General features: G+C 51.8%; 1 protein-coding gene across 1 annotated transcript in view; it reads right to left on the bottom strand.

Annotated features, from left to right (window-relative positions):
- Positions 1-6,083: 6,083 nt before the first annotated feature.
- The window catches only part of ANTXR1 (ANTXR cell adhesion molecule 1), a 78,153-nt gene continuing 59,339 nt past the window's right edge, over positions 6,084-24,897 (bottom strand). Inside the window, 3 exon segments of the mRNA XM_039564287.1 lie at positions 6,084-6,146; positions 6,149-6,352; positions 21,477-21,557. Coding sequence (XP_039420221.1) covers positions 6,084-6,146; positions 6,149-6,352; positions 21,477-21,557 — 348 coding nt within the window.

Raw genomic sequence — 24,897 nt, 5'->3', positions numbered from 1 at the left:
TGCCAGAGAGGATTTGAGATGGGAATGGAAAGTGGAATTTAGAAATCCCCAGCTTTCCTGCGAGTAGGAGTTACCTCATTGCTAAGTTCAGTTTTCCACTCCCTGTGGTATTTTTGCACGCTATGGTTTCTCCATCCCTGTTAATTCCTCCAGCTCTGGAAAAGGCCCCACGATTTAATGTCTGTGAAGAGCCACAGAATTCCCTGCTCGGGCTGCAGCTCTGGCCACATCAGCACAAGCCAGGATGTCCCCTGGGTGGAGGGGACAAGTCCTTCACCATCAGGGACACCTCACCTTGGGGGACAACTGCACTGGCCTTGTGGCATGAGAAAACATTTTCCCTCGTGCTCTGCACCTTTCCAAGATATTTTTCCTTCCCACACTACCAGGAAGGACCCTTCAAAACATTTAAGTATTAAAAAATACTTAAATAATCTGAAAGTTCTGGCAATGTGCTACAGACTTTCAGCCACAGTCTGCATCCAGGGTGATTTATTTTATAGCTCGTGTTATTTTTACAAGTCACTTTATAGCTGTTTCTGAAATAAAAAGATGCATTACACTCTCCAGCAGCACCACAGCAGAGGATGCTGTGTCTGAGTCCCCCTGGCGTTTCCATCAGCCGCACACAAACCCTTATCTATGACTCAGATGGGGCTTTCTCTGCCAAATTTAGGGAGAAAAAAGCAATTTCTTTCCCTGCCAAGTGAGGAGCTCCTCAGCTTTCCCAGGGCAGATGAGCCTTTGGAAGAACAAGCAGGATTCACTGGCAGGGAGAGCCCTGGGAACAGCCCCCCAGACACAGCCAGGGCCGGGGGCTGTTCCCTGAGCCCACCCGGGCCCCCTGACCTGTAACTGTGTGTCCGGCACAGCCTCTGGCCAGAGGGACAAAGCCCAGGACGGAGTGGCCTCTCCCTTGCAGCCTCAGCACAAAAAGAAGAGGAATCCCTGCAAATGGCCCAGCCAGGACCCACCATTTGGCTCCTTGCAGCTGCCCCAGCCCCATCCCAGTCTCCCCCACACCCCTCCCCGAGCCCCCCAGTGCCCTCAGCACCGGACTGGGAGCCCAGCCCTGCTCCCACTGGGTCCAGCTGCCGGCCATGACCCAGGCTCGGGGTGCCCACGGACCAGCCATGTCCCTGTGATGCTGTGGGGACACTTGGCTCCAAAATAAACCTTCTGCCTGGGGACATCTGCCCTGTCCTGGTCTGGTGCCGTGGTGGCAGCGCAGTGGGGCTCCCTGGGGGCCGAGGGGTTCCTGGAGCTGAGGGAAAGGCAATCCAGCCTGCCCCAGTCCCCGTGTTCTCCTGGTTTTGTCTCCCCAGACCAGCGATGGTTCTTTAAGCAGAGCTGTGCAGCCACTCCTGTGTATTTCCCTGCCCTGACCGACCCAGACCTGCCATCAGAGCGGCTCTGCATCGTCCCTTCTGAGCTTGGGCTAAGCTCAGGTGTAACTTTCTTGGGTTTTTTCACCTGACCCCTTCCGAGCAAAGCAACTGAGATTTTCTTGGAGTCTCCATTCAAAAAACACCTTTTGTCTGAGTGACAGCAGGACCTGCTGAGCACTGTGACTTCCCTCTGGCGTTCTCCAGGTACAAGTTTGGTTTAAACCAAACATGGGAAGGAAAAAGCAGGCTGAGTCCAGACAAGCAGGGTCTGATGTGCTGAGGGAACAGCCAGCTCACCTTTGCAGAGGAAGGTAAAGCCTGTGAGCTTGGGCAGGTGTTGGCTGGACCCAGAGCCAGAGGCTGAACTTCTTCACGCTCCATGGAATATCAGAACAACCATATCAAAATCCGGATGAGCTGGGGTAGCTAAGCTTGGTCATTCCTGGTAGTGGCTGTGCCCTGTTAGAGGCACCTCTGGTGAAGGTTCCTGAGCCAGTTTTGTGAAAAGGGAGATTCTGGGAGGAATTGACAGTCTAGGCTCTGTCACATCCCAAAGAAAACAGCTTTTGTGTCAGAAGTGCTCTGGGCTCTTGGGAAGAAAATCACCAAGCTCGAGTTCCCCAGGGTAATGAAAAACCAGTTTATGAGAATCTGTTGCCCAGGATTTGCTTTGCCTTGGCAAGGAATTGTTCAGAGCCCAGCAGAGATTCGTGTAGTTCTTTAATAATAACATCAAGGTCAGCAAGAGTAATGACTGAATTTAACAAGTGACACATGCAACAAACAGAGGGAGTAAAACATCACTGCACAGCCCTGGCAACGCGAAATTCAACATCCAAACAGGGACCGTTCTCCTCCTCCCCTGCACCAGCACCACAAACAAGGCAACGTTCCCAAATCCTGCCAGAGCCCTCAGAGCCAGACATGCCCCTTCCCCAGAATAAACAGTCACAGAAGATGCCTTCACACACCAGGGAGCAGAGAGAGAATTCAGGTGACCACAGAGTTCGTGTGGGTGAGCGCTTCAAAGTACAGCCAGCAACACTTGGTAACACTGGGCAAGTAAAATGAAATAAAATAAAACAGTCTGAACCTTTGTCCAGCGCCGCTGCTCAGCCCTTGGAGGCTGCCAGGCACTGACAGAAAGTTTTGAATGAACGAGAAACAAGGGGAGGAATCAAGGAGCAAATGAAACAACTGCTTGTTTGTTCAGTGCCATCAGACATCTGGGAACTGCTGCTCACACCAGCCCTCACTGGAGCACGTGCAGCTGGCGAGACCTGCTGGGGTCCCTGAGCTGGCTGTGGCATCACTCAGCTCCTTTTGGTCTGGAATGAACATTTAATTAAAGGTTGGCTGGTGTGGACTGGGAAAGGTTTATAGACAGAGAGTACATAGGGCACCACAGTGCAGTGGAGGGTGCTCCAGCTAATTCGACCTCATTTACATAGCATTAATTGTCACTGGAAGCTGGTTTGAATTCAGGGCCAAGTTTTCACTCTTCCATTAAGTTCCTAAATTAATCTTTAGGGTGCAGCATAAGGGGAGTGTGGCTTTTAAAGGCATGTGAGGTACTTTTGGGAGCCATTTCTGCAGCCAGATTTAGGTTGATCCTAAATCACAGAACCCCAGACTGGTTTGGGTTGGAAGGGCCCTTAAAGCCCATCCAGTGCCACCCCTGCCATGGGCAGGGACACCTTCCACTGTCCCAGGCTGCTCCAAGCCCCGTCCAACCTGGCCTTGGACACTTCCAGGGATCCAGGGGCAGCCCCAGTTTCTCTGGGGCCTCCCCACCCTCACAGGGAAGAATTCCTTCCCGAATACAAACCAGGTACAAAATTCACCACCAGACGTGCTCTAATTTTTCTGGGAACGTTAGGAAGGGTCACCAAGGCCAATCCTCTGCAGAGTCGTGTGGGTTTTTTTCAGGAGCTCCAGCCAGATCCCACCCAGATCCACGTGCAAAAAACCCTGCGCCGATGGATCGAGGGCCTGAGTAGCCGGGAGCTGCAGTGCCCCAATTAATGCCATGTAAAACAGGTGCTCGTCACTACAGGAAATATTTGTACATTTATAAAAAAAAAAGCAATACAACCATAAAGAAAAAATACAACAAGCACAGCTTGATACGATAACATGCCATGAAATGTCATTGGCTTTATAATAATTTACTACAACTTGAAAAATGTTCTTTTATCCACAACGGATAGGAAATGCTTCCATCTAACATATGGTAAGCATGCAGCAACAATATGTACAACAAAAATTTGGAGCTTGATTTTTTTCTTAAACTGGATGATTACAAAGGGAGCATTTGAAAATCCTGATTTTTCTAGCCTGATCTAGGCATTATTTTACTTCTTTAAATCGGTGGGGTTTTTTCCCCCTTAGTTTGGGGAGAATGAGAATTTCTACGTATATCTACAAAGAAATCATGGAGAATACACTGCTATTTCCCCCAGCAGGAGGTTTACTGGTCAATTGGTTAATTAACCAACTTATTGGCTAATTGACGCTTAAAAAAATAAAATTCTCAATGCTGTATTGTTGAAAACCAATTTCCTTCCCAAACGTTTTTGAAATGCTGAGGATGTGTTGGGGACATGGATCCTGTGTTACACTACTCCCAGTTTTCACACCTTCCATCGTGAAACCAAAGCAAACCAAAGCAAACCGAAGCAAGCAGCTCTTTGCCTGACCAGATCCCGTCCATCCACGAGGGAGCCCATCCCAATCTGAGCGGGGGTGTTAAAGCTTCCCCTCCCACCGCCAGCATCATCCTGTGGGAGCAGCACAAGGGGAATTTGCTCCGGGTCGGGGACTGCTCCGTGCTGCCCGCAGACAGAACAGTGGGGGGATCAAAGGGCCTTGGGGAGCACAGCCCCGGCCTGGGATTCAGTCCCAGGACCTCAGGACTGATGGATTTACCTCACCTAAGAGCTGACCCTGACCTAGCAGAGGGAGGGAGAGACCCAGAGCCTCGTGCCAAGGGTTCCCTGCTGTCCTTACCCAAAGGAGTCCAGGGTAGGTCTCCACTGAGTCTCTTTCCTCTGTTCCCTTTCCTACTTGAGATTTTTTTTTTTTTTTCTTGTTTTGCTAGAAAAGCTAGAATTGATATTTCCAAAAGCACTGAAGGAAGTACTTGGCAAAGCATTTCTTTATCTGGTAAAAAATGAGATGAGAACCCTTCGCTACTCACAGAACTGCAGCTACAAAGGTGGTTTCTCTCCTGTGAGATTTCCACAGAGGGCTTTGTGAGAACTGATCCCGAGGGACAATCAGGGAGCTCTGTCTGAAGGGCTGAGGGACCTCCCCTGGCTCTTGCCCTGGGCTGCAGGCAGGTGCTCAGGATGGCTGTAGGATACAGGAGTGTGCAGGAGGTGCTGTGGGATGTGCTGGGGGTCCCCTGAAGGTGAGGAGGAAGCAGGAGAAATGCAGCCAGTGCATTTCTCGGCAGACTGATTCCCATCTGGCCTGTCCCAGGGGGTTTGCCTTAGTCAACAACCGCTAATAGGAGTGATGCTGGTGAGACCTGACAAGAGTGAGTAAGCACACTGGCTCTTCTTCACTCCGAGCTGGGAGGCATCTGCTACTTATTTAGGAAAGGAAAACAAAACAAAACAATCCACGTGGAAACATTTTTAAGGTGAAAGAATTCAATTTACAGAAAAACAGGGACGCATCAGTGGCAACCATTTCAAACTGACGGCAACAAGGAGCCCAAGCAGGGCTGGATTTAGGGAACTCGAGACACCGAACCTCTGGTTTACATCCAGAGTCCTTCCCTTCTAACAGGAAACCAGCATTAAATCACACTGCAGAACTGTGGAGTGACTGACTAGATGGACAGAATTGCCTAAAATGAATGCAAAGACTCTTCAGTTGACCACGCCTTTCCCAAATTCCTCAATGGTTATGACCTGCTCTGTCCCACTGGGAACACTGAAGGCTGACCTGTCCTCAATTATTCCTTGTCCTCAGGGATGGGGTTCATTTTCCCATGCAATCTGTTTGCTGAGTGACTCTGTTTCCATTCACCTGCACTTCCACAAACCAACATCCTCCAATCCACACCCCCTTCTCCTTTCCAGACCCTCGGAGGTGACACCACGTTCCCGTCTGCAGTTCCTGGTCCGTGGGAACAGCTGCCTGTCCCCAGTTCTGCCCAGGTTTCTGGGCTCCTGCACCTGCAGAGCTGCTGCTGTCGCTCCTCGCTGGCAGGGAGGGGTGGTCGCTGTCCCGTGTGTCCCTGTCAGCCGTCCCCAGGTCGCTGGCTGGGATTCCGCACCGGCAAGAGTCCTTTGCAGTCCTTCCCCGGAGAGAATTTCCTTTGCACAGAGCTTGCTCTAGTTACCCATTCCTTTTTCCCAATGAATCCAGGGGTCACCGTGGTAAGGCACAGGGAGGTGTCGGGGCCCGGGCGGCGGCGCGGCCTTGCTGGGACGGCACTGGAGTTCTTCACCGAGTCCCCGCAGTCTCTGGGCTTTCCTTGCGCCGAGAGTTTGGCGGCACTGATGCTCGGGGCGGGGGGAGTGGGGGGGGTTCGAGAAAGGAGAGAAAACGAGAGGAGAAGGCGGCTGCGGGGTGGCCGGGGCTGGGCTCGCCCACCCCCGAGCGCGGCGGGCCCGGGCCCCAGCGGGGCGAGGCGCAGTCCTGCTGGGAGGGCGCTGGGCAGGGGCGCGGCGGGGGCGGCCCTCAGGCCGTGGGGCGGGGGGGCGGCCGGGACGGCGGCGGCGCCCGGCCGGGGGGGGGGCCTGGGGCGGCGGCGGCGGCAGCGCGGGGGGCAGCGTGGAGGAGGGCGAGGGGGCGTGAGGGGAGCTGGGGGGCGGCGGGCTGTAGATGGGGGCGGGGGGCGGCGGGGTGTAGATGGGCGCCGGGGGCGGCGCGGAGGGGTACGAGTTGTTGAGGGGGTATTTGGGGGGGGTCTCCGTGTTCTTCACCCGGGTGAAGTTGATGCAGCGGCCCTGCAACAGAGGGGGGACAAGAGGAGGAGCGGAGTTAACTGAGAGAGGCGTTCTCAGGAGGGGTTGGACCTTGCAGACCACCCCGTGCCACCCCTGCCCTGGGGCTGCTCCCAGCCCCGGCCAGCCCGGCCTTGGGATCCAGGGGCAGCCGCAGCTGCTCTGGGCACCCTGTGCCAGGGCCTGCCCACCCTCTGAGTGAAGAATTCCCTCTTAATACATCACATAAACCTGCCCTGATCGGCCTGAGGCCGTTCCCCATGCCCTGTCCCTCATTCCTGTGTCTCAGAGCACGACCTGTGGTTCCTGCCTCCACAGATGTCTCTTCCCACACTTCATTCTTAAACTTCCAGCAGCACGAAATGGGGGATTTGCCCCTTTGGAGCCTCTCCTTCAAACACCTGGATTTGCGTCCCATTCCAACCTTTTACCAACCAGGCAACAAGGGAAGGTTTGTGTAACTACGATGGTTTCTTGCTCAGAATTTTTCCTGAAATGCATCCATTCCTCATCAGGATGTCTTGATACCCCAGTGCTCGTGAGAAGCCAATAAACTGCTTTTCTTGCTCTTTGGTGCTAAGTTACAGTCTGTTGTACAGTTTTAAACAAAACCTTTGCCCTCTGAGCTATTCTTTTTTTTTTTTTTCTTCTTCTAAGTTCCACCTGCAAAAGATCCCACTGTAAATACTCAAATGTCAGAATCAGCATTACTGTATTATGGATTCATTCCTTTAGATATGAAATCATCCAAAAAGGCACTAGAGGATTTCTGAATCCATTCTTTATTTTTGGATTGGTGAGCTTATTTTCTGTTTTACTCTTTCCTCTCCCAAAGTAAATGTTTTTCCTGGTGAAAAAATGCCAAATGGAGCACTGAGCCCCTGCAGGCTGGAGTAGATTTGTTGGGGTAACAACATGAGCCAGTTTTAATCCCCTGCACAGCTCTGCATCTCCTCCCTGCTGTCCCCAGCCCAGGCACAAACGCTCTGCAGGGAGGACGGTGCTGGAAGGATTTGACAGGGATGGGAGGAGCTGCTGTGGATGGGACAGAGGTGCACAGACAGCTCCTCTTCAAGAGCTCTGCCAGCCGTGGATGTGGAGAAACATCTGCCTGAGCCCCGTTCAGCAGAGGGAAAAGGGTTCCTGGCCGAGGGCGGCTGTGGAGCGGCCCCAGCTGAGCTCAGCCTGGCTTGGACAAGCAAGGGCCTTTAAGGAAAACAAAGATTTCGCAGCGCCTTGAACTGCACCGGGTTCAAGATGACCCGGCCAGCTCTGGCCAGGGGCGGCTGAGCCCTCGCATGGCCTCGCTGGGAACAAGGGGGTCATGAACATGGCAGTGGCCGTGGCAGTGGCAATGCCCTCCCCGGGGATCCGCGGTGTCCCTTGTCCGGCCTGTCCCCACAGCAGGACATCGTGGGGTGGACAGGGAGTGCCCAGCTCCCACACAGAGCTATGGCACCTCTGTTCCCTGAGCTGTCCCTCGCAGGGGGCAGAATGCCAACACGAAGTGCAGCGCAGAGTGAGCTGGCAGGGGCTGTGGGCAGGCAGGGCAGAGCCTGCAGTGAGCCCACACCCTGCCCCGTCCCGCAGCACCCGGCCCCGTTTGCTCTCACGAGCTCCTGCCTCACCTCTAACGTTGTTTCAATGCACTCTGCTGAGATTTTAAGTAAATACTGTGGGACAGGCCTGCTGAGTGAGGGAAAGTCTGAACCTGAGATTAACCAGTTCTACTCAGAAAAAAAACCCATAAGAATATTTTCCTTGTTCCAGTGCCACATCTCCTGCCACGCAACTCTAGCTGCTTCAGACTATTATTTGCACTGGTTTTGTTTTCTTTATGTATGTTGAGAATAAAATAAACCCGAACAAAAGGCAGCAGTCAGAAATCTCGGCCAGAGAACAAATAGCTGCAGTTGTTTTTGTGTGGAGAGATGCTCTGTCTGAATGCTCCAAGAATGAGGTTATGGAGCTGCTGATCCAAATGGAACTGAGCACTGCCCTGAGAGCATTCAGGAGGATGCACTGAAGCTCAGAAATCCTTGAATTTGGGGCTGGGGCAGGGCTTGAGGACTAAGAGCCCTTTAGAGCTCACAGATGCAGAGACAACCCGGGAGCACAGACGTGACAGCCAGACTTGGCCCAGAGCTGGCCCAGCAGCCACCGACCATCAGATCCCTGTGGCCCACTCCCCTGTGATCTCCACTGCTCTAATTTAGAGTTCAAAGCTCCTTCACGCTGGATGCAGTGTGCCCTTCCCTTAGCTCACACTGCCATTCCCTGTCTCCTCCTCTGCTCCCGAGGCAGCTGTGCTGCCCTGAGCAGGCAGTGCCCTGCCTGGCAGTGCCTTCTCCTCCTGGGCAGTGGTCAGTGCAGGGCATCCAGCACGTATGGAAGGCACAGACACAGCCCAGGCTTCCTCCTCCCTTCACGTGCGCTGCCAGATTGAGGGAGTTCTTGTGTTTGACGGCTCCACATTCCTCTCACCCGAGCAGATGGGGGCAGAGTGCCAGAGAGGAGTTTTCAGTCCAGATGGGCTGAGATGGACTTTGGCAGCTTCACTGCCTCAGAGGAGATGGGGAAGCTAACAGCTCCTTGGGGAGGGGAACTGTCAGAGGAATGACAAGGGGATATCCAGGAAACAAATGACTGTTCCCTTGCACACGAGGGGCAGAAAATGTCTAACTGGTGCCCTGAGTGCAAATGCAAAGCAGGCCCAGGAGGGAGAGAGCCCCTTCAGGCAAAAAGCTGGATATTAAACCACGATGCAAAGGTGCAGAGGTTGTGCTCTGGCAGAGTGTGAGCACAAACAGTAACCCTGGAGCTCTGGAGAACCTGGCTTGCCCTGGACTCGTGGCCAGAGCTGTTTTCCCACCTGCACTCACGCAAAGGGGACCCTGAGTCACAGCTGGGCTTTGCACCCCTGACTGCAGCAGGAATATAAAACATCAGCATCACTGAGCTGCTCCATGGCCAGCCCTGTTTGACCTGGAGCACGCTCTGGAGGAGGAGCAGGGTGCTTGGCTCGTCACCCACCCGTGCTGGGTTGTACAGGGCTCCCCGCTGCCAGGGCAGTTCTGTTCATCCCACAGGCAACAGAAGCTGAGAGCGCAGTAACAGACCCTCTGAACAAATGGGCCCAAATGCCTTGACCAGCTTTGGGGTCTGGATGCCAAACAGGAAAGTCTGAGTTTGGTCTTTTACCAAAATCTGAGGTACTGCAGGCAAGAGGAGTGCAGGATCTCTCCAGTCAGGGACCTTCTCATGACTGATTTCATGTGTGTCCATGGCCACCAGTTACCAGCTCCTCCTGGCTCTCCACCAAGATTTATCACCTGACTTAGCATCCAAATAAAGGTGGGGTGGATGTGGAAGATGGTGGCAGAACATCCAGGAGGCAAGAAATGAACCCATTTCTACTAAATGCTACTTTGCAGCCTTAAACAGAAACATCACCTTCATCCCAGGAAAAAAAACTCCTTAACCAGATTATACCAGAGCTTGAGATAAGGATCCAGTTCCAGGAGTCTCTTTAGCAGGGAGGCAGTAGCTGGAGATACAGGATGTATGAACGTAGGGAACAGGCTGGATGTTAAAAGGCTGCTGTGTCGAAGGCATTGGCGAGGTTTTATTTCCCTTTCTGCAGCCACAGAGCTCGGGGGGGAGAGTCACAGCTGTGCCTCAGAAGAGACAATTGAAGCAACATGGAGACATTATTAGATCTGAAATGCAGTGGATTCAGCAAAACCAGTGAGGGCAGTCCAGTCTTGCATCTTCCCTTGTTTTTCTAGAGAGCAGCACTGGCAGGCAAAGGAACCAGGAGTTACTGGCCTCCCTCTTGCACCTCCAACAGCTGATTTAGGGATGGGGCAGCAGCACCTGGGAAAACTCAGTGTTCAGCCATGGGGACAGTCTGTGGCCACGGACACTGAGCCATGGGACAGTCTGTGGCCATGGACACTCACCCATGGGACAGTCTGTGGCCATGGACACTGAGCCATGGGACAGTCTGTGGCCACGGACACTGAGCCATGGGGACAGTCTGTGGCCATGGACACTGAGCCATGGGACAGTCTGTGGCCATGGACACTCACCCATGGGACAGTCTGTGGCCATGGACACTGAGCCATGGGACAGTCTGTGGCCACGGACACTGAGCCATGGGACAGTCTGTGGCACGGACACTCACCCATGGGGACAGTCTGTGGCCACGGACACTGAGCCATGGGACAGTCTGTGGCCACGGACACTCACCCATGGGGACAGTCTGTGGCCATGGACACTCACCCATGGGGACAGTCTGTGGCCATGGACACTCACCCATGGGACTGTCTGTGGCCATGGACACTCACCCATGGGGACAGTCTGTGGCCACGGACACTCACCCATGGGACAGTCTGTGGCCATGGACACTGAGCCATGGGACAGTCTGTGGCCATGGACACTCACCCATGGGGACAGTCTGTGGCCACGGACACTCACCCATGGGACAGTCTGTGGCCATGGACACTGAGCCATGGGACAGTCTGTGGCCATGGACACTCACCCATGGGACAGTCTGTGGCCATGGACACTGAGCCATGGGACAGTCTGTGGCCACGGACACTCACCCATGGGACAGTCTGTGGCCACGGACACTGAGCCATGGGACTGTCTGTGGCCATGGACACTCACCCATGGGACAGTCTGTGGCCATGGACACTCACCCATGGGACAGTCTGTGGCCATGGACACTCACCCATGGGACAGTCTGTGGCCATGGACACTGAGCCATGGGACAGTCTGTGGCCACGGACACTCACCCATGGGACAGTCTGTGGCCATGGACACTCAGCCGTGGGGACAGTCTGTGGCCATGGACACTCACCCATGGGACAGTCTGTGGCCATGGACACTCAGCCGTGGGGCTGTTTCCCCTCTCTCCTCTCCCCTGGCCGCCCTTGCCCCGTCAGTGCCGTAGGGCTGCTCACTTGATCCAAGCTTTTCCTTTTGTTCTCCACATCTGGCTGAGGCAGGAACGCTGCCAGGGCTGGAGGGGAAGGGTGGGATGTGGGTGAGGGGGCTGAGTGCTCAGGAGAGCAATGGGAGCGTCTGTGCTGGGACAGGGATCTGGCATGAGAGGGACCCGGAGCAGCAGCTGCCTCAGCCAAGCTGTGGCATTTCCTAGGGATTCCACAGCCTTGTCCAAGCCACTTCCCACCCCCTCCTGCCTCTCTTTCTGCTTTCACCTGGGTCTGCAAACAGATAGGGAAGATGGGCTGTGCCTCAGAGCACTGCACCAGCACCTGCCCAGCCAGACATGACTGGGATTCAGCAGTGTCCAGCTGAATCCAGCCCTGGGAATGGACCCTCTGCCAGTGTCCAGCTGAATCCAGCCTCGGGAAGGACAGACCCTTCCCCTGGGACACTGCAGCATTTCTCTTTTCTCTGACCAGCTCACTCTCCAGCCCCCATCCCAGCAGGACTCAGACCAGGAGGAAGCTTTTTCCTCAGTTCCATTCCAGCCCTGCTCTCTGTGGTTCCAGCTTCTCAGGGAGAAGCTCGCACACGGCACAGCCAAGAGGGAATTCAGGGCAGGGAAGGGGTCCCAGGGCAATGCATGCCCTCCAGAGGACCCAGGAGATCTCTCTTTAACATAGGAAAATGGAGAGCATTTTTCTGAAGCAAAGATGAAAAATGTTTCTGTTTCTCTTGGTTTCCTATCAAGCTGGAATTAATACCTGGAAAAATATCAACATTTTAAGACCATAAAACACTGGGACTGGCTTCTTTTGCCTGGTTTAAAGAGAGGCCCTGGAAAAGATATGATCCTTAATGTTGTTTTGTATGGGTCATTAGTAATTCAGACTTTCCATAAACAAAATCCCAGTTTACCCTGTTGTTATGAGAAGGAGAAGAGAGAAATAAAAAGAAATATAGAAATAGAGAAAAGAGAAAGAAAGAGAAGAAGGAAAAGAGAGAGAGGGGGAGAAAAGGAAATTTAATAAGCAACTTGTGATGTGATACCTAATTGTCACTCAAGCATGCACAAAAACTTGTAGGAGGTACTGGAAGATGAGAAACCTTCCCACCAGCCTTTTGTCATTTGGGGTCAGCGCTGGTTCTGGCGCTCCCAGAGGGTTTTGCTGCTCTGAGCCCCTGCCAAGGTAACCCCCAGTTCCCAGGCGGATTCTGTGATAGGGTGGGATCCTGTGAGCTTGAAATATCCCTGCTTGCAAACCTGAGCTGGCAGCCTGCTGCCTTCTAAACACACGGAGGGGTCTGGAGACAGTTTTAGGAAGCTGTTAAACTCTCTTCTGGGCTTTGTTAGGCAGCCTGGGCTCAGCCTGAGCGTGCCTGGTACAGCCAGGAATGCTGCAGCAAAGCTCGGTGATCACCCGGCCACCTCCGTGCCTCTTACTCACCAAACCAGCATTAAATCTGTCTCATTTCGTGATAAAACATCACCACACCGAAACCATTCCCATCTGTGGCTCATTCCTAAGGCCAGAGCCTGGATCTCAGCCTTGCTCACAGAACCTGCCATTCCCAAGGCAGTCCTGCCACCTTGGCCACTCAATAAATAAAAAATTGGAGACTTGAGCTATTTTCTCCCAAATTAAGAGGAAGACTTGCATTGATAAGATCATCACTCCAACGGGGTTCTAAGGACCCGGTCTCTCATTGCAGAGGCAGCACTGAGAACTGTGACCTCTTATGGTTTGCCTTAAAAGATTTTGTGAAAAGCACTGCAGGGTGAGAAAGTTTGGAGCAAGACCCAGTCTTCTGTCAGGTGTCAGTACTACAAACCATCCTAGATCTGACTTTTTAACTCCCAGGAACAGACTGGTACAAAATGAAGCCAGTGAGGAGGTGGGATTTACCCCAAAGGAGAAGGATAAACATCAAAACTAGTGACAAGTGCCATTACACCAAACTCTAGCTTTACCAGGGGCAGTCTCCTCCACTGCAGACAAGCATCCTGCCTAAATTCAGCAGGAAAAGTCAGCAGAAAACCCACCTAACTTTCTTTGATGCCTTGACATGGTTGGGTCTATACAGATGTTAAAGCAATGGTTTATATTTGTATTTATACAATCCTGTTCTCTTCAAACAACCCAAAAGCCGGACTTATTGAAGAAAAGAGGAAACTAAACATAATGAAGAATTTAAAATCATTAAATATATAAGAGCTTATTTAGAGCATATATATATGTGTGTGTGTGTGTTTGCAATGTCCATAGCTATGCATATGGGACTCTGCATCTCAGGCCCCACAGCACAGAGTGGTTCTGCCCGTTCAGCCTTCAGTGAAATCTCACTCAGGAGTTTACTCATCACTTCTCATCTGTGCCCAGCTCTCCAGACCCACCACAACCCCGATAACACCCTGATAACACCCCCTGCTCTGCCAGCTGCTGGGGCGTGACACCTCTGAGCACACCATGAAGGACTGACCCAGCTGGGAGAACTACTGAAGAGGAAACAATCGGAGCAAAAAGAGAAGTGAAACAAGACGATACAGGCTGCTGCCTTGCCAAACTCGAGCGTGGGAATGAGCTTAATGGTCCCAGACTCTGGCTCGTGCCAGAGTTCAGGAGCGTGGCTCTCCCAGGGATGAGTGGGCATGGGAATGTCAGCAGCAGCCCTGATGGCTTTTGCAGGAGCTGCTCTTGGCTCATTCCTGCAGTGGGATGGGTGTCATTTCCAGGAAGATCTGGTTGCTCTTCCCGCTGCCTTGCTGGAAAGAGGCAGTTCAGGCTTGGAGAAACTGAGTGACACACCAGGGGCACACCTCAGCCTGCCTGGAACCTTTCATCTGGGGGCTGAATAACAAAACCTACTGGGTATGAGGAGGAGAGAGAAAAACTCAAATGAAAAATGAAGCGCATTCTTTTGGCAGCAACAACTGGAACAACTCATTGAGGGCAGTGGTAAACACCCCTCTGGAGAGGAGGAGCGAGCCTCAGCCTCCAGAAACCAGTGACCTGAGCAGGATCTCCCTGCCTGCAGCTTGGGCAAAGAGGACAGGGCAGGATTCAGGACAGGATTTTCCATGATGTGAAAGTGAGAACACAGCTTGATGGCTGCTTTCACCTTCCACGACTCAGGACAATCACCCTGAGCGGTGCTAATGGTTCGAGGAAGTGGGAATTGCTGTCCACTGAATGTTGTCCTACAGCTTTAGTGAGGAATAATTCCCATCCCCGCAGTCCCTGGTGCTGGGCTTGCCTCGGCTTCTGACATCAATATTAAAGGCATAACTTTTACTTCTGTCTGGGATAAATCCTGCCCTGGATCAGGTTTGACTGCACCCTTCAGGAGCTGCCTCAGGAGCTCAAGGGCCAGCTCTGCTTCATTCCCCCAGCCCTGAGCACTCTGCAGGCTGAGAAGCAGATCCCAGGCTTTTGGCTTTGGAGCTGTTAGTTCCAGGAAAAAGAGCTAATGTTTAGGTTAACTTTTCCATGGCTGTTAATGGAAAACCACACTGCAACAGAACGTGTGGAAAGGTTACGGTTTGGTTCTCAGGCTCTGCTGCCTGTCAGGAGAAATCTGTCAGCTGGGACCTAAGGATGGGTTAAACAGCAGCTCCTTGTTAGTGCCTGGGTGGCTTTGGGTCTGCAGGGACAGCAGTGGCCACATGGACATGTGCAGGGGTGACCTGGGGGGCTGCACAGCTGGTTTTACTCTCAGGGCTGCAAAGGGACCGTGTCTGGTGTTTAAACCAGGGGGATTTGTAATCCTATCTCCTGGTTTCTGCTCTTTGTTTTGGGAGGAGGTTTCCATTCATGACACTGAAGTCAGACAATTACCTTATATCTGAATTTAATCTCTAAAATAGGCTCCTAATTCAAAATAAGGCAGGAGCCAGGGGATTTTCCAGGGTGACAGATTTTGCTTGTGTGCTTTATGATGTTCCTCATTAATCAGGAATACCTGACCATACATCACCCTTCACTGTGGCTACTCGATAATAAAACACATTTCATGGTTTCAGAGAACTCACTTCACAGAGCCATGGGATGGGCTGCAAAGACCTTAAGGCCCAGTGCCACCCCTGCCATGGGCAGGGACACCTTCCACTGTGCCAGGCTGCTCCAAGCCCCGTCCAACCTGGCCTGGGACACTTCCAGGGATCCAGGGGCAGCCACAACTGCTCTGGGAAACCTGTCCCAGGGCCTCCCCACCCTCACAGGGAAGAATTTCCTCCTAATTTCCTCTTTGGACGCTGCATGGGAGCTGTGCATGGGAAAATGAACCAGCAAGAAAAACTGTTCCTTGTGGTTAGGGGAGGATTTGAACTACATTAACAGAATATTCCAGCTGCTCTCACAGATCCCCTGTTTAGAGTTCAGATGAATTAGTACCACCACAGTGTCCCAGTGGTTCTCCCTGTAGCTGCCTACACTTTCTCTTCTCCCTTGCCTCGGATAAGGCAGAATTCCTGGTTTAATTTACACCTGGACAGCTCCTGGCACGATGGAGCACAGGAACACACCACCACAGTGAACGGGGCCCCGGGGTGTGTGGCAGCACTGCCCCAATCCTTTCAGCTCAGATTTAATTTCCCTGCATTTCAGCTCTGTGTGGGGAGTGAGAGACAACGAGTTATTTCCCAGACTGGTCTTTGCAAGCACACAGCATTCTCCATCAGACAGGGAAAGTCAAGGAAGGCAGACCTGATTTTCCAAGGGGTTGAATTTGCCAGAAATAGAGACACCCAAATTCCTCAGGTGGTGCAGCAGCCAGTGCTAATCCCTCTCTGAAACACCCCATTATTGCAGCAGATTAAGGGTCATTCAAAGACATAAGAAAGGACAGAGAAGAAGGAAATGTTACCGTGCAATTAGCAGAGCTCTCCTTCTCCACGGTGCTTTTCCGTGGTGAAGGCTCAGGAAGTTTGGCTGTAAATGTCTGATTTCTTACTCTGACTGCTCTGTTTATATCAAGACCAATTTTTATGTCAGCACATGCACACACACATTTTCCTTTCCTAGAGAAAAGAACAATTGTCATTACTTTAATGGGGACATTTTCATGTATTTGGTGGCCTCACGCTCTCATCACAACCAACCACAATCTGTACCAGAGCCCTGGCACTGGGACCCACTGTGGTGTGATTCCACCAGTAAACTTCCAAAAAAACCCTCTTCTCCCTCAATCGTCATTAATTCAGGTAGGACACATCTTTACACATAATTACACATGGCTTTGTTACACTTTTCCTCTATTTATACCCTTCTAGATCTATATTCACCTATTCAAGCACAAAACAAAACCACAACTAATGCAATACAAGAACAATTTAAAACACAGTTTGCTCCCTGATTGAAGAGTTCCTGGCCAAGTCTGAGCTTGAAACACATTTTGATAATCTCATAAATTCCTGACAGAACAACATTTATCAAGGAAGTGCAACTGGCATTCCAGAGAAGCATGAATTGTTTGGGTCCTGTGAGCAATTTGCACAAATAAGCATTCCTGTATTCCATTACAAAAGTGATAAAGTTCTCTAAAAAATGTATATATTTTTACATCACCTCTCTCTGATGATGTTTCCAATGTAAAAATAACCTCATTAATGCTGACAAGAATGCAAACCTAGTCTCTTGAAAATGTGAGAAGACCACAGGAATCCCATGTGATCTCACTTCCTTGCCTTATTGGAACCATCTGTGTCTGTTGGTAACCTCAGACCCTCTATCCCCAGGTCTGACTCCAAAACCCAGAATTTCATTATCTCTTTGTGCATCTCAGCCTCTCTGGGTGCACTTCAAAACAGGTCCTGAGCATCCCTGTCTTTTCCTTCTGTTCTGGGCTCAGAGATGAGTTGTTAAAAGCCCCCTGCACACCAGATCAAGGTTTGCTCCCTGGTTTGTTCCTGCTGGGGCAGTCAGGGGCTGGCAGGGGCTGCAGGAGCAATGACAGTATCCTGCTGCTGCTGGGGACACTGGAGCTTTGCAGGGGGCTGGGGTCCTGCTGTGGGCAGGGATCCCTTCCCTTGGAGCCGTTCTCCTTGGAGAGGTCTCAGCTCTGCCTCCAAACCCATCCAACCCTGGATCCCACACTCCCTGCCCAGTGAGGGCTGTACCTGCTGCAGTGAGGGAACAGCCCCAGGACAAGGCATCCCCACCTTCATTAAAGGGCCCGGGACATGACCAGGCAAGAGGCAAAGACAAGGGACTGTCTGAGGTCACAGGGAGCAGGGGAGGACGGGAATCCTCAGGCCCACAATATCTCTGCCACGTGCATGAACTGCGTTAGTCACTGCCCTTGCAGCAGTGTCTGGTCCCAGCCTGATGTGACCCTCGGGGCAGGGGACATCTTTCCTGACAAATTCATGGATCCCTGGAAGCCGCGTGGGCTGCAGCAGATAAACAGCAGCAATTACTCAACGCAGGGCTTGAGGTGGAACCCGTGTTTTGTTCTATGCAAGGAATCTTCAGAACAGCTCAGCTCCTGCGCTGGCGGGGGATAAAGTCACTGATTATAGCAAGGGATTGCTTATATATGAAAATGATGTAACCCTGGGACTCAGTCCAACTCCTTTCCAGGCTCCAAAGCAAACAGAGATGCCTTTCAGTTATTTTTCATCTGGCTTCACTTTTTTATCTCGATCGGTGGGTGAATTAAGGAGCCCATTCGACAGCACTGGGTCTGAAATCTGCTTCCCTTTCTTCAGGAAAGAGAGGAGAAAGAAGGAGGCACAAACTGCTATCAAAACAGCTCCTCCTTGCAGCTGTCAGGAATATCATATGGTCAAAGGCTCCTGTGTGCAAATTCGAGCTCCTCTTTACTAGCCATTCATGTTGCCCGCAAGGGTTTGAGTATTTGTCCAGCCTGAGAAGGCTCCATGTTTGATCTGGTGGCTCCCTTTGAGGCTGCTGGTTGCTGTGGGATGCTCTGCTAACCCCTGCTTCTCTTGCTCTCAGGGCATGCCCACCACTGGCAGCTTGTTCAGGGCTGGCAGTGTGGACTTGCTGGGGTGTTGCTGAGTAACTCGGAGGTGTTTATTCAGCTTGTGGAATCCACCCGGAGCAGCTGCACTGAAATGGAGCTGATTCCTCTGGAACTGCTCTGGGCGCCTGCCAGGGAGACAAAGCAGAGCCCAGCATTGCTGGGAGCACCTGGGATGGGAGGGATGGGTGACCTGGTCCCCTGCAGCATCGGGATGAAGCTGGGCAGTCAGGGAAAAGCTGGAAAGCTGCAGCTGCCCTGCCCTGAGCAGCAAGACCTCAAAGCTGCAGCTGCTGGAGCTTCCTGGAGCCCCTGCCCAGCGAGGCTGGGTTTGAACTGGGCAGCAGGGCTGGAGTTCCAAACCATCTGAGTCCCCACCTGGAGCTGCCAGGAGCAGCCCTGAGGGGCCCCTTTGCTGCCAGGCTGGGGAGGGCACTCCTCCAGCTCTGCTTCCCAACAGAACAGGACCAAATCCTGCCCCTGGACACTCCCAGAGCCCGGGCTCGCCACTGGGCATTCTGCAGCCTGGAGAGGACCAAGTCTGTCCTTGTGCTCCTGGTCCTGGAGGGAGAGGCCACAGGAATGCACACGTGGGCTCACCACTGCCAAATCCCCTCTCGCAGCTCTGCCCTGGCAAAGCCTGCCCTGGGAACAGCGGGCTGGGAGAGATCCAGGCGTCTGCGTGCTCATGTGCAGGGCTGCCTGGCTGGGGCTGTCCTCCCGCAGCATCTCCTGCTCCAGGAACATCTAAACCTGCTGGGTGCAGCCTCCTGTCCCTCAGCAGCTCCAGGAACATCTAAACCTGCTGGGTGCAGCCTCCTGTCCCTCAGCAGCTCCTGCTCCAGGAGGATTCTGGCCACACAGCTCTTTGCGCAGGTAGGAATTTCCCATCACTTCAGTGCAACATCTGATCGTTTTCTTCTGCAATGCGGCCCTACAGACACAGGATTCATTTTTAAAAAGATTTTCTGTGGAATTGCTCCTTTTCCTTGGTATTTTTTTCCCTTGCAAGGAGAGCAGACTCCTCGTGGTGCCCCAGGGCTCTGCTCTGAGGGCACTGACAGCTGCAGCCAGCACCAGCAGATGTTTCTGTGCTGCCATTCCCATCAACTCAGCACTGACCTTCCCCCTGGATTTCCAAGCTCACCAAAGCAGGAACGTGTTTTATGAGATAATATTTGATGTTTGCTGACCTGGGAGAAACCACAAGCCCTGAAACAGCCTGAGTCAGGCAGCCTTTGTATCCTAAGGTTGGACATGCATTTAAATGTCTCTTAGAGGAACAGTGGCACAGAGGAGAACAAAGGCATGTGGCAGGGATCCAGGAGAGCTGAGAGTCTTCTTATCCTGTGAGGTGCAAATTTTGCAACTATTTTTGCAACCTTTTGCTTTTCCTTTTGCCTAATTTGGCTCCCAAGGCACAGCTGTAGTTTTTGGCAGTTCAGTTAACAGCAATATTGCCTCATCCCTTCTTGGTCCCTTGAACTGAAGCCTCTGCTTTTGTAAAGCCAACCTTCCTCATGCCCAGTAAAATCCCTTTCTAGGAGAAAGTGAAGTAGGGCAGACTAAAATTGGCATCCAAATCATGGGAATGTCTGTATCAAGATGGGAGATGACTCAGAAATCGTGCAGCTGAACTGAGGATGCTTCTCCTCAGTCTGAATCTGAAGTAGGGAAACAAAAGCCACACACCTTTGCTGAACAGGAAAGGGGAAAACCCGAACTAATTCTGTCATTTCAGCTGTGTGAACCAATGAAAGCCATTTCAGTGTTTTACAGTGAGTTCTCAGACTGGTTTTGCCTGTGCTGTTGGGGGGACATCACCTGGGAGCTGTGTCACTGCTGTGAGGGGACAAACACAAACTGCTCCCTTAAACCTGACAGTGGTTAGCAGCAGGGGGTTTGATGCTCCCTAACACACCATTATTCACAGAAGCCAAACACTCAAGCTCACATTTTGTTGACACAGAGGAAAACCCTGCAGAAGGGCCTGGAAGTGCTTCATATCTACCCAGGGAAGTGCCCAAACGAAGGAGTCACCCGGAGAGGAGCCGGTATTTAGCAGCTCTAAGCCTGGGTGCATTTTCAGCCAGCTCCTCTTTCACACTAAATTAGATTGTGCCCAGGTCAGAGGTCCTTTACAGCACAAATCAGTCATAAAGGGCTTGATTGACTCCAAGGCTGGGTCACATCACACCTGTGTGGGCTGATTCTGCTGGTACTCGTGCTCCAGGACAGGAGGGTGAGTCCAAGGATGTGTCACTGCAGAGGCTGCAGCCTCTGTCAGCTGCACCAGGAGAAATTGCTGCAAACTGTGAGGGTTGCACTGCTCTGGATTCTCCCCAGCATAAATGGAAGTGGCATCTGTCATTTTAGCTTATTGAGTCAAAAAATGGATTCACAGAATAGGCATTCTTCAGGCCCTGGTTTCTGAGGGAGAATTGCCCGGCACCAGCAACCTCTATGTTTCCGACTTTTCTCCCATAAATCAGAATCAGTGAAGACATTTTAGCAAATCTTCCCTGGGAAGGAATAAAATATTAAACTTTTTAATTCACAAAAAGGTCCTGTATTCAATAAAAATGCCCACAGGGAACCAAATGCTACAGGCCTATGATTCTCCACCAGAAAATTACACTGTTGTTTCATGTGCAGTTGAGTTTCTTGAAGCCTCCACAGTGCTGCAGTTACTTACACTTTGGGACAAATATATTCCTGAAACAGCTCCAAGCTCTTTGTTGATTCATGTCAGGGGTGTGTGACTGACTGCATAAGACATTAATCTAACTGACATTTTCCACCATGAGGGGAATTTAACGAATGAAAATCACAGAATATCCTGATATCCAACCTAAACCTCCCCTGACACTGCTCCAGCCATTCCCTCAGTCCTGTCAAAATATCCCTTACTACTCATTACAATTTCTCCTGTAACTGGTGGAGAGCAGCTCTGTGCTCTAAGAGCAGACTGTGCTGGGCTCTTCCAGGGGTATTTCTGTCCCTGCACCTGGACAGTTCAGGCTTGAAACCACACCAGCCAAACCCCACGAACTGTTTGCAAACAAAGCTGACAGATGTGACTGAGAGTTTGCTTCTAAGCTGTCAGCAGTGTCTGCCTTCAGCCCCACAGGTGAAGGCAGGCAGAGGGTTTTGCTGTTCCCTGCTGGAAGGAAGGGTTTGGAGGCGCTGGTACCTTGTCTCCTGGCTGGGGACGCATCACGGACACGCGGTCGTATCCTTTCCGCAGCAGGACCCAGAGGGCGTCCAGCTTCCCCTGGAATGAAAGGAAACAGGGTGTTTGTTATGCTCTGGGCAAAGTGCAGTGCAGGGACCAGCACTTGGACCCAACAGGTTTTACCCCATCATTTCCAGTGCCTGTAGAAATGCTGGAGAACGATGTTTTCTCTCACAGACACTTGCTGTGAACTCGCTGCGAGTGCAAAGGAAGAGCACTCAGATGTCTGACAGATAACAGTGTCTGACCTTTCCAAAGATAATGTGTGACTCAGACACCTTCTGGGCTCAGAGAGAGACTGATGCCGACTCAGCTCCAGGCATCACAGCCAGCAAAATGTTAAATCAGTGCAGAAAGCGAGCAGTGAACTCATGCGATGCCTTTCCGAACTGCTGCGCCTCCTGCTCTGGATGAGCAGCTTCTCTCCAGCCCTAGGTGACCCCTGTGACATGTGAGAAAGAAATCTCACTTATGTCTCAAAACACTCTGCTGGGGAGAACGGAGTGAACCCCCACCTGCCAGGAGAGCTGAGCCCCAGCCAGGGGCGGTGTGGTGGCCAGGTCATCCTTCCTGGCAGCCACCAAGAGAAGGCTCACCCAGGCTCCCCAGGCCCTCCCCATGCGGCAGCCCACGTTTGCACCTTTTCCAGGCAGTAGCACCTCTCTTTCCAAGCCCTCCAGCCCCACGCTGAGCTCAGAGGCAGCAGCTGTCCCCTCGCTGGGTGGTCTCACACCCCACACACCCAGACACACACGTGTGCACCGGCACAGACCTGGGTGAGGTCTGCTCAAAACCCAACGTGTTGAAAACCTCTTGCAGACAGAGTTTGGCTCATGTGTGGTCAGACCCTCCCTGCCATTCCCTGCAGTGCAGCCCAAGCATTTATCCCTGACTGGAATTCAGCAGCCAAGCCTGAGGGTACTCCCCAAATGAGCTGAACGAGGCCAGAAGGAGCAGCCCAGGGCTCTGCAATGCAGAAATATTCACCAAATCATCTGCTCTGAAACATCCCTCTGCTGCTGAAGGATTCCTGCTCTATCCCCACTCCAACCAGCCAGGGTTTCCTTTCCTAACTGGACTCAGCTCCTGGGAGAGCTGCGGGAGGGTTTGCATGGGGGCACACCTCGGCTGCCTCAGGGCAAGGCTCCAGACAGGTCACGAGTCAAGATTATTTCATCGAACTCTCTTCACACTCCCTTCATTTGACCCCCAGTCTGTGAAGAACTCAGTACCCTGAGATTTGTAGGCATTTTTGGAGAGGGTTGACAGCAGACAGTATTTATTAATGTTTCCATGAGTACTGGTCCAAATGCTCTGAGTGCTGTGATATTAGAGCAGGAACCAGGAGCAAAACCCCTACTAGCAAACTTCACTGTACCTGCAGAGATAAGCTGCTCTGAGAATGTACAAAGCTGTCCCTTGGTACAAAACTGTTTTCTGCAGGTAAGACCATCAAACCCAAAGACCAACTCCTGACTGGATCCAGGAATTCCTGTCTGATAAATCTTTCCCAGAAATAAAGACGACAGAACTCTTGTGCTAGCAGAAATGCCTTGTGTAACTACTGTGGGACAGGATTAACAAATGGAAATGTGAGCTGGATGTTGCAGAGGGAGTGGGGAAAGAGTGAGGATCTTAATTTGGAGTAAGGTAGCAGATTTTCCTGAGGGCCTGGTCTGGCTGTGTCCACTTTGGGGTCTGTGAGGGCCAGACTTGGCACTCAGGGTGTTTGGAAGGTCCTTTGTGACCCCAGGTCTCTGGTGTCGAACTAAAGACTCCCTTTCATGGGGGCAGAGTCCTTCTCTTCCCTTTCCAAGGAACCATCAGGGCCATAATCCTCTCTGGGATCTCTGCTCCTCAACCAGTGTGTTCAGCCAATGGTTCAAAGCTTATTTGGGAGTTGGAGGGACACATGGGTGGAGGCAGACACGTAGAATGACTGCATAGAACTTGTTTCCATAGGATATGGAGAAAAGACTTCCTAAGGTGAGAGCCAGGAAAGTCTGTTATTCTCAAAGGAGAATAAGCAAGAAGCTTCTCTGTCAGATTCTTCTGCATTTGGACAGCAGAACTCCTTAGACCTGAGGGAACCCATCCCTTCCTTCTGTTCCAATCCATCTTTCCTCTACAGCAGAGCTGGTTGAAGCTCTTGATCTCCTGTCCACTCTGACAGCTTAAGAAATAAGTACCTTTTTCCTCCATTTCTCCTTTAGGAAACCAGAGGCAAAGCAACAACTTTCCATGGAACAAAAAAAATTCCTTTTTACTCTGCAGTCCCAATTTCCAAGAGCCTACCAAGATTTCTTGGGAAAAGCCAAGAGCTCCATCTTTGGGAGCCTCAGGGTCTGCCTGAGACATCTGGGTGGAAGAGAGGGAGTGTGCATCATGGAAAGGATGATGGCTGAAGAAATGAAACGGCAATGCTTTCACTTGGAAACAAAAACCCTCCTGTGCTCTCCATGGATGGGCCGTGTCTCCATGTCTGGAACTCCTCTGCAGTTGAAGCACGAGGTCACTTGGAGAAAAAAGAAAGGTCTGAAGGCAAATAAAGCCTTGAGTCCTGCTAGATCTAAAGCCCAGAGAGAAGAAACAGTCGGAGCAGATGAAAAATGAAGGAGGGCACAGTTCCAGCCATGGAATTTCCTCTGCATTCACAGTTAATTCAACACTGCATTGACTCTGAGTTACCTCGGTGCTCCTCAGACCTGCTGGTGTCAGGCAGAGGCTCTTTTGGAGCTGTCTGTAAACCCAAGCTGCACTTGGGCCTCTCTGGCCAGGCTGCTGTGCCATGGCAGCTTTGTGTGATGGAGACAGGAGGGACAAAGGCTGGAGAACTGCCAGGGACACGCGGCCCAGGAAATGCTGGAGTGGCCTCCACGTGGGATTCACCTGAGGTTTCCTCTGGAGAGCACCACTTGTTGCTTCAGCCTTAGGTTGTAGCCAGGTGGGGATCAGTCTCTTGTTCTGGGTAACAAGTGACAGGATGAGGGGAAATGGCCTTGGGTTGTGCTCAGGGAGGTTCAGCTTGGATGGTGGGAAAAATTTCTTCACTGCAAGGGTTGGAAAGGCCTGGCCCAGGCTGCCCAGGGCAGTGGTGGAGTCCCCATTCCTGGGAGCATTCAAAAAACGTGTGGATGTGGCACTCAGGGACGTGGTTTCGTGGTGAACATGGTGGTGGTGCTGGATGGATGGCTGGACTTGAGGATCTTTCCAAACTTAATGATTCCATGACTCTCTGATTCACTTCCATCTATGTTTTGTGCTGCCCCTCCCTGTCAGATGAACCGCGGGTTTGGCGAGTTTCTTAAGAAGTTTTCGGATTTGTCATTCCCCTTGGATTATCTGCACTGACTTTTCAAACAGTTGAAATGACATTTTA

This window comes from Corvus cornix, chromosome 22 (genome assembly GCF_000738735.6).
Source record: "Corvus cornix cornix isolate S_Up_H32 chromosome 22, ASM73873v5, whole genome shotgun sequence".
Classification (NCBI taxonomy): Eukaryota; Metazoa; Chordata; class Aves; order Passeriformes; family Corvidae; genus Corvus; species Corvus cornix.
This window is presented reverse-complemented; position numbering and strand designations above follow the sequence as displayed.